The following is a 10309-nucleotide window of genomic DNA, read 5'->3' on the forward strand; positions in this document are numbered from 1 at the left end:
TGAAATTGGAATGAAATGTCTAGAAGCTATTTTGAAATAACGTCAAAAGAGAGAGAAGTAGATGGATAGTAGGCTGGATAGATGAACAGATATGTGACTCAGCTAGGCCAATAAATCATGGGTGGTAGAATCTAGGTCATGGTGGCAGTTACATAATCTCCTGTCAACTTGAGTGAAGGGGTGGACTCTAGCCTGTCAATCAGGTTATAGCCAAGAGACCTCTGTATGGGCATGGCCTTCTCCTGAGGATGTTGGGAACTCATGTCTTCCTCCCTGAAGGTGGGACACACTCTTTGCTTGGTCTTCCTGTTGACAAGCCACATGCAGTCACGCTAATGGAGCCAGAGTGCTGGAGCTGGAGGGGCCACATGGAGATCTACGCCAATGCTGAAATGCTTCAACCATCACTGGATCCGCAAAACTTTCTACCCACTGGCCTGAGTCTTCCTGAATCCAGCATCATTGCATGGGCTGCGTGAATCTAAAGAAGTTATGGACTAGCATCAGGCAGAAGGGCTAGTATTGGACTTATGGACTTGATCTGGGCTGGGCTGGGATGTTTCCTTAATATATAATTTCTTTTTGATATTAAACTCATTCTTATACACATATGAGTGTCTATGAATTTGTTTCTCTAGTCAACCCAGACTAACACAGTCATCCATAGAACTAAAATTATTTCAACTTTGCTCTCAATTTGAGAGTTTCCATTAAAAAATTGGGGTGGGGGGGAGAATGAACTACAAAGTTCAACATCCTGCACAGAGTGCTTTTTTCCCCCTATATTCAAATTTGCAAGGCCAACCTCAAATCGAGGTAAACATTTCCTGAGAATGTAGTACATGCAAGGTACTGTATGAGGCTAGCGTGGGTATACTAAGAGGAAGAACATACACCTTCCCTCAGGAGGATTGTGGAGGCCTTAGGACAAACACATGCCTCATTATTGTCCTACACTATGGGGTTGCTCTCACAAAACAAAACAACACTGCCATCGAGTCGATTCTGACTCATAGCACCCCTATAGGACAGACTAGAACTGCCACTGTAGGTTACGGAGTCTGTAACTCTGCATGGGAGTTTCAAACTGCTGACCAACACGCTACCACTGAACCACCAGGTCTCCTTCATAGAAAATCGAGAGAGAAACTTAAAAAAATTTTTTTTAATCGGGGACTCTTACAGCTCTTATAGCAATCGACACATCCATTGTGTCAAGCACATTTGTACACATGTTTCCATCATCCTTTGCAAACATTTTCTTTCACCTTGAGTCATTGCTATCGGTTCCTCTTTTTTCCCTCCATCCCACATTCTCCCTCCCTCATGATCCCTTGACAATTTATAAATTATTATTTTTTCATGTTTTACACTGACCACTATCTCCCTTCACCCACTTTTCTGTTGTTCATTCCCCTGGGGGGTGTTATATGTTGAGCATTGTGATTAGTTCCTCTTTTATCCCCCAAACCTTCCCCTTCCCCTCCTGGGTTCGCTATTCTCGTTATTGGTGCTGAGGGGCTTATCTGTCCTGGATTCCCTGAGCTGCGCGCTCTGATCTAGCCAAAATTGTAAGGTAGAATCAGGCTCATGACAGTGGGGGGCAAGCATTAAAGAACTAGAGCAGTGGCTCTCAACCTTCCTAATGCCGCGACTCTTTAATACAGTTCCTCGTGTGGTGACCCCCAACCTAAAATTATTTTTGTTGCTGCTTCATAACTGTATTTTTGCTACTGTTATGAATCATCATGTAAATATCTGATATGCAGGATGTATTTTCATTGTTACAAATTGAACATAATTCAAGCATAGTGATTAATCACAAAACAATATGCAATTTTATTTGTGAAATATTTATTTCTAATTACAAATACCTGAAATTTTGTCTTGAAGCATGGTGTAGCATGGGTAACAGTGGTAATATAACAACAGTAAACTACATTACTACATTTTGCAACAGTATGCGTAAAAAGTCAACATCAGTGCTAAGGTTGAGATAGCTTCTTTCTCACCATATCAGCCTATCTGTATGTGGGCGGACCCTACCTGGAGATGGATAGAGGAGCAGTGTGTCGGTTCCCAAGACCATCTAAATTTGTTTTCTGATGGTATTAGGTGACCCCTCTGAAAGGGTCGTTCGACAGCCCCAAAGGGGTCAAGACCCACAGGTTGAGAACCGCTGAACTAGAGGAAAGTTGTGTCTTTCGTCGGTGCTATACTGCACCCTGACTGACTCATCTCTTCCTATGGCCCTTCTGTAAGGGGATGTTGAATTGTCTACAGATGGGCTTTGTGTCTCCACTCTGCCCACAATCTCATTCACATCAATATGATTTTTTGTTTTGGGTTTTTGATGCCTGTTACCTAATCCCATCAATACCTCATGATCACACAAACTAGTGTGCTTTTCTATGTGGGCTCTGCTGCTTCTTCAAGCCTTTAAGACCCCAGATGCTATATCATTAGATAGCTGGGAATCATCAGCTTTCTCCCCCACACTTGCTTATGTGTCCATTTTGTCTTCAAAGATTGTGTCGGGAAGGTGAGCATCACAGAATGCAACGTTATTAGAACAGAGTGTTCTTGCATTGAGTGAGGACTGGAGTAGAGGCTCAGTGTCCAGCCGCTACCTTAATACTTTACATATGTACATAGTTCTCCGTCCCTATCATTATATATAAAGATAGCGACAGACATGCGTGCCTGTATTTAGAACTCCATAAATGTCTTTTGCCTCCTAGTTCTTTCCTCTATTTTTTTTCACTCTCCTCCTGTCCCACTATCATGTTCGGCCTTCATTTGGCATCCAGTAATTCCTCTGAGCTACATTGCGCTTGATTAAAACCCACCAGGCATTCAATGCCCTCTTCGCCATTGATTTTAGATCTCTTTTTGCTCCCCTGTTCCTGGGTTTGTTGGCTCCCCCCCCTTTCTTTCCCCAACTTCCCCCTCTCCCGTGTCCCTCCAGAACCATTGATCCCATTGTTTTCACCTCAGGATTGTTTATCTTGCCTATCTTATATAGATAGACATGGGACGGGGGGTGGGGGGTGGGGAGCCTGGGAATAGTTCCAAGTCTGTCTGTTGACCTTTATGAGTGTTTTTCGATTGAGTCTGTTGAGGTGGCAGGCCCTACCCCAAAGTCTATTTTTGGGAATCCTCAGGGACTTTGTTGCTTTGCTCCCCTTGCTGCTATGTTGTACTCCCTTCATGTTTCGCCCAGTGTGGGCGTCGACCAGGCACAATTCCACACTGAGTCTCCAGTGTTGCCCCCTATGGGTCAGTGAAGGGACACTGTGTCTGATGGTGGGGCTGGCCCTACGGTCCTCTCTCTGCATTGGCTGCTCAGAGCAGGAATATCATCTCTGGAGCTTGGTGGGCCGGGATGCAGTCTACTTGAGAGAGAGAAACTTCATTTAGGTTGGGAATGTAGCTGGTACTGAAGACACGTTGGGTAGTTACTGATCATAGAGGACCATTTGTTAGTCCAATGAGGTCCATAAAAATTTTGAGCCAAGGAAGGGGTATCCGTAGGAAATAGCTAGGAGAAAGGGGCATTTTCAATAGATATCATTGATTTGAGGTCATTGGCGGGTGGTAGTGGTGGTGGTGGTGGTGAACACAGGGAGCAGGGGTATTATCCATTGGAGAGAGGTGAGGTTCTGAATGACTCAGACAACTGAAGTCCAAGGCGTTGAGCTCTTGGTTTGATCCACTGGAAAAGGGAGGCTATTTTAGTCAGTGCCCCTCTCCTGCATCTTTGTTCTGTGATATGGTTATTGAAGTCCACACTGGTTGCTTTTCGTTGGCATTGATTCTGTCTATTGACACTGGCTGGTCAGTGCCCAAGTAATGCAGCTGTTAATTTAAAAAAATGATAATATTGGGTTTCAGTGAAGGCTACAGAACAGTTTTTAGGTGCCCATTCAATGATTTTTACACAAATCATTCAGTGGCACTGGGTATAATCTTTGCAATTCATGGACATTGTCAGTATTGACATTTTAGCTGTTCCAGTTTCCTTAATCTAGTTTCCCTGCCCCCCTCAAGCATTCTCATCTTTGCTTTTAAGTATTTGTTAACTATTTGGTTTCAAAGAGCTGACATTTTAAATGGAGCATAGTGTCCATGGGCATACATATATTAATTATTTTGTGTGCCAATCTGTTTTTTAGCGACAAGGTTTGAAGAGCATCTCAATCTAGTATGTCGTTTCCTTCCTTCTTTCCTCATTTCTCTCCCTCTCTCCCTCTCTCTGTCTCTCTGTCTCTCTGTCTCTCTCTCCTGAAGATCCTGACACTCTCTGCTTTTCTCTAGGTTACAAAACAGTGACCACGAGCAGTATAAAGCTGTGTCTTATTCATAGATGTGTGACTATCAGATTCGGCATGGTGCTTCGCACCAACTACACATGCAATAAATATTTATAGAAAAAGTGAATGAATGATTCTTCAATCTGCACTTAATGCTGCAGGAAGCCTTCTGTCTTCCCCTCCCTGAGAGTTCACTGTGGCTTTGCCAGTCTCCTAGACTCCAACAGTGCTTACCATCGATGCCCGTCTTTTGGCACTGAGCCAAGTGCAATTCAGTTCCATTCAACCAACTTCCACGGAGCTGAACTATTTGGCAGGAAGCACTCACAGTCTCACGGAATGGCCAAAGCATTTCTTAGCTCACGGCGCCTCAATTGTAATTTTTAAATAACCTTGTCATGGCACAGAACCCAAGGCTTTTTGAAAGTTGAAAGACATGATTAGAAACGACTTCCCTTGGTCAACATACTCAATGACTACACAGGAAATAAGTGAGTTCTACGTGGTGGATAAACAAATGCTTATTTGATAGGTATGGCGCCAATGCAGAGGGAGGGGGGGGGAAGGACAAGGAAGACTGGTCCTCAATCCCTGTTGGAAGAATTTGTGATCGAATTAAGTGTAATGGGGAAAGCGCTTGGCATTTTGGCCAGTCAAATCCTGAAATGTCTTGAAACCCCTTGTGGAAAAAGATACTCCAACATCACCAACACTAGACACAATTGTTGCTTGCTTTTTCTCCCTGACAGTTGGGGTTTTCAATTTTTATAACTACTCCTAATTCCTGTCTCCATCCCCTTCTGTACCTCTCTATACATCTTACTTTTCCTCAGGTAAATTTTCTGTAAATTAGTTCTTTAATTTCTCCTTGGTAATTATTTATTTGAATTGAATGACAATTCGCCTTTTATTTGTTCATCAAAATACAATTTTTAATGGACAACAGTTGGACATAATTGAAATCTTACAATAAGGGCATGTTTATATAAATATCCCAAACTCTAGGTTGCTGTGCATAAAATAAATCAATCCTGGAGAAAGGGAATAATTGACATGGGAAAAATTCACAGGACGTTCATTGCAGAAGATAGGCTACAAGATGCATGTATGTGTATGTGTGCAATTCTTTTTTCTTGGGGCTTCTCTGTGTTTTCCAAGTTTCCGGTATTGGAAAAGGCCATGTGAGTCAATGGGTGTGATGCATTGTGAAGAGTGCAAGCAAGAGTATCAAATAAATTTCTAAAGAAAAAAATGCAAACAACTTATAGTCGTGCAGTTGGTTTCAACTCATAACAACGCTATAGGACAGGGTAGAACTGCCCCTGTGGGTTTCCAAGCCTAACTTCTTTTTTTCTCAAACAATTTTATTAGGACCTAAATTCAGACATCATGCTATTCCATAATTCAATCATATCAAGCGGTGTTGTAAAACCACTACCACCATTAAGTTTGAAAACATTCTCTTCCTTCTAGTACAACTTGACAGTCATTGTTGTCTTTGTTGCTGCTAGTTGTTTGTTTTTTTATAGTGGTTGATTATGTCAAATTTTTGGATGTGACAGCTATAGTATTGTGAACCTACATCACTAACATTTTCTGAGAATGAAGTCATAATTAAAGAGAAAGGAATAAAATAAAAGATCAGTTACTACTAATGATGTAATCTACTGTTGAAAGATTTTACAAAACAAGTCTGTTGTTATACTTTTGTAATCTAGGAAATTACCTTGGAGCAATGTAAACTGTATTTATCACATTAGTCTGTGATTAAAATGGATAATATACCTTACAGAGGATTCGGTGTGGTCTGATATGGAAGGAACCCATAGAGGGAGTGACAGCGATCCGAGTGATCCCAGTGATACCACTGCGGTGACCACTGAGATGAGAATGGAAGGAACAATTGAGTTTGAGAAATGCTACCAAGAAAGAATTTTAGGTGAAACTCAAATTTGGCTAAATAGCTGACAAGGCGGTGGGTGAAGCCATGCAAGAAGACTTTCCAAGGAAATGGCTGTTCAGAGAGACCAGTCGTGAGTCCAGTCTTCAGGGATTCCAACAGTTAATGGGGGAAGGAAGAGCAGGAGCTGGCGAGAGACCGAGGACGATGCATCAGAGCGATAAGGAGAGAAACTTGAGCGTGCAATACCAGCAGAGCCAAGGGCACACAGTTACAGGAAGGAGTGGGTGGCTGATGGTATCAGATTCATCCCCGAGGTCAAAGATGCAAACTAAGCAAGGACCCTAGAATTTGGCCAGGAGGTCACTGGTGAACTTAGAGAGGTTTTGGCAGAAAGTTTTGGACTCTAGTAGGTTCCAGGGGAGGGAGAGGTGGGAAAAAACAAAAGGGAGGTGGTTCATGGATCTTACTCATGTGACAAGAGTAATGTATTAGCATCGAGAAGAATAAAGTCAAACTTTATAACCTACTTAAGCACTCAACGTCTTCTTCTGAAAATAGGCATAACTGTAACCATAAGGCTCCTAGAAAGTACAGTGCATGTTTAAATGATTATTTTTATGTCATAGGGAAGAGACTTTCTCTTCTACCTACCACACCCCCACCCCTTGCCCTACCTGCAAAAAAACAAAAGACTAGGAATTTCTAGGTATGTTTATGAGGACTCCTGTAGCTCAACACTCATGTGCCCAGGATGGCACTGCTGTGAACATTCCCTAGCTGTATCCTCTGGCGTTCAGCATGCCAAGTCCCTTTAACAATTCTTCTCCAACAAACACCCTCAGAAGTGAGGACATCGAGGAAAGGTGATTAGGGAGGAACTCATAGTCAGGGTCAAGTAGAATGTCTCTGAAACTTGTGTAAAGGTGATTGAGTTGGGCTCTGTTTCAGGCACTGGGCATAATTAGATGCCAATCACAGAGGTGGCTGCATCCCCTAAGTGGATGGTAGGCTGGAATGTGGCTAGGGTCAAGGTATCAGCAAACCTTTTTTTTTTTTCTTTCTTTTTAACCTAGGGCACCTGCATACTGAATGGTTCCCTGGACGGAATGGTCTAGAACAGATAGCTTGATTTTCAAGGTGTGCTGAGTGCATACTCAATGAGATGGACTGACAAAGTGACTTTGAACAATAGGCTGCAATGTAAGCACCATTTTGCGGATGGCGCAGGCCCAGCGGCTGCTTCATTCTGTTGGACATAGGGGCACTATGAGGCAGAACCAACTCGCTAGCACCGAACAACAGGAGTACATCCACTTTTCTCCCTTTCTGTTCTCATTTGGCAGCGAGATACTACCAGACATGACCACATATGTTTCTACCTCACTTTTCCTCCAAATCAACCCTCCAAACCTTTTTCCTGTAGGAAGCTCCGTCCATCGACACTGGATTGATCTTTCTTAACCTTCATGTCCTGCTCTTCCCTGGTGAGAAAGAGTGGCTTTCCCACATGCCATCAGGGCAGAGACCTGTAGGCTGGGGGAGGGGTGAGTATCTCCTCTAGCACTGTCATTTCTTTCAGATCTTGAGCCTTCAGAAAGTGTCGTCTGAGGAGCGTTTCAATGTCTCAGATCCCCTTATCTTCTTGAAGTTTTCATTGTGAATTCGGTGAAAGTGTACAGAGCTGATCATCAGTGTTAGGGTCAACAGCGGGCACACATGCATCCACTGTGTTCCTGAGTCCTCTTACCTGTGGACCTTGGCTTTATTATTGGGGAGATGACGTAAGAAGGGCAGTGGGGTTACCACATGTGAAATGGCTCGCACACTTACACCCTCCCATGCCCAGATGAATGGGCCTCTCTCAACCTCTCATCAGAGATCAGAGCGAGAGGACTTCAAGGAGGCGGGCATGCTATCGAAATGAAACTTTGGGGAAGGCTTGTGCTGTGGTCTTCTAGCAAGTGCTTAATAATTCCGTCACCAAACTTGCCCTCAGCATCTTTTGAAATAAGATGCTCTTCTTGAGCCCGGGAAAAGCATGGGAAAGATAGGCCAAGGTCTCTGTCTATGGGAGTAACTGATGGAACAGGTGAACTCGGTGTCTTGACTTCCATGTTATGGGAGAGCAACCCTGGGGAAAGGCTTCGCTGGTCTCCCCTGAGGGCCAGTGGGCAGGACTGGCTTTAGGGGGTTAGATGCTGTATCTGGGCCAACGCAGGGCCTGTCCTCGGGCAGGTGGCCAGAAGTTGGAAGGAATTCTCTTTACAAACCCAGGGTCCAGGCTTGTCCCCAGCAAGCTGCCCTGCCAACCTCTGCTGCCTGGGGCCTCCAGCATTCCCAGCTCCCGCCCCTCTCCGCCTCTCCTCCGGATTTGCCCCCTCCCTTGTCCCCCTTCTCCTCCTCCCACCAGCTGTCCCCTTTCCCTAGAGCGCCAGAGACAGCCGGAGCCTGGGAAGAGGCTGACGCGGGGGCAGAGGGGGCGTGGTGGGGACAGGGAGGAGGGGCGGGGGTGAGGGGATAAGGAGGCCCCAGCGTCCAGCGCCCCCAGCCACTGCACCGCCTGCCCGGGAGCTGGGTGTCACTGCCATCGGTCGCCATCTCCTGCCCGGGGCTCCGTCCGCCTCGCTTGCTTCCCTCTCTCAGGGGGAAAGGTCAGCAGCGTCCTGGAGCCGCCGTGTCCCTCCCCGACAGCCATGAACTGCAGCGAGAGCCAGCGGATGCGCACCCTCTTGAACCGTCTGCTGCTTGAGCTGCACCACCGGGGCAACGCCAGTGGCCTGGGGGCTGCTTCGGGCCCGAGCCCCAGCCTGGGCATGGGGGTCGTGCCTGACCCCTTCGTGGGCCGCGAGGTGACCAGCGCCAAGGGCGACGACGCCTACCTCTACATCCTGCTCATCATGATCTTTTATGCCTGTCTCGCGGGGGGTCTCATCCTGGCCTACACCCGCTCTCGCAAGCTCAGGGAGGCCAAGGACGAAGCAGCCCCGGCCTGCGCGGAGCACCAGTGGGCTGGAGGCGCCTTGGCCGCCGCGGACGCCGAGACCGCCGCGGGCTCCCCGACTGAGAGCCGCCGACAGCTCCAGCTCGTTCCTGGGGGGCTGCCCTCCCTCCCCCAAGGCACCGAGGGGGTCTAGAGCCGCCGCCGCCGCCGCCGCCGCCGCAGCAGCAGCAGCGCCCTGCTCATTTCACTTCACCTGGGCGCGGCGCCTGCTGTTTCCTCCCCTTTCAAGGTTCTCCTCACCTGAGGCCCAGGTCATCATGCAAGGCTAGGGCACCTGGCCTGCAAGGCCCTGGAAGGAGAAGCACAGCCCTACCTACCCCATGGCCATGTTCTCCCTCCTGCTCGCCTTCCTTCCACCTCCCACCCCTACCCCCCAGCGGGCACATCCGACTGCACGTCCACTGCCTCTGCTCTCTTGTCTTCAGACAGCCGGGACACCACTCTCCAGGTCTCCAGGAACAGCGTCCAACAAATTCAACACTTGGCCTGAACGGAAGCACTGAAGTCAATCAGAACACTGGGCCGTCTCACTGGCAGCGGCTCCGGGGATGGCCAGAGACTGCTCACGGCCGAGCCATCGGGCTGCCATCATCGCCAGAGCTGGCTGTGGCAGCAGCTCCAGCTTCCTGTTGCCTTAGGGACAGAGACAAAGAAAAGGAAGAAACCTCCTACGTCTTTGCCCTCCCTCCCTCTCCCCTACGGGGAGCTAGCCGGACACGAGGTCCAATCTGTGGCATGGAATGGGCTTCTTGGGGACCGAGGGGGAGGGGGACTTAACAGGCAGGGGGAGACCTGGACGGTTTTCTTGCATCCCCAGTTGCCATCCCAAAGGCAACTTGCCAGATCTCTAGCAGCACGGCCATCTTCTGCTGTGCATTACCCTTACTGGGAGTCTCACCCCACACACCTCCCCAGGCATCGTTGATATTGATTCAGTTGTTTTTCCAGCTGGCTGCTTCATCAGGGGAGCAGAAGGCTCAGATGTCCCCTGCTCTGTAATCCTGGGACTGTCAGAGGCAGGTAATAAAGGTTGATGAAACAATAACCCATGGCTCTTCTCTCAAAAGATCTTGGCCCTGGGACCCCTGCCGG

General features: G+C 47.2%; 1 protein-coding gene across 1 annotated transcript; it reads left to right on the forward strand.

Moving 5' to 3' along the window:
* Positions 1–8909: 8909 nt before the first annotated feature.
* Positions 8910–9350, forward strand: KCNE5 (potassium voltage-gated channel subfamily E regulatory subunit 5). Its single transcript, XM_075539678.1, has one exon. It carries the CDS (start codon positions 8910–8912, stop codon positions 9348–9350), a length of 441 nt encoding a protein of 146 aa, XP_075395793.1.
* Positions 9351–10309: the final 959 nt, after the last annotated feature.

The sequence above is a fragment of the Tenrec ecaudatus genome, chromosome X, assembly GCF_050624435.1.
Source record: "Tenrec ecaudatus isolate mTenEca1 chromosome X, mTenEca1.hap1, whole genome shotgun sequence".
NCBI lineage: Eukaryota > Metazoa > Chordata > Mammalia > Afrosoricida > Tenrecidae > Tenrec > Tenrec ecaudatus.

Coding starts and splice junctions, on each gene's coding strand:
- KCNE5 (XM_075539678.1), top strand. CDS start 8,910: ATGAACTGCAGCGAGAGCCAGCGGATGCGCACCCTCTTGAACCGTCTG.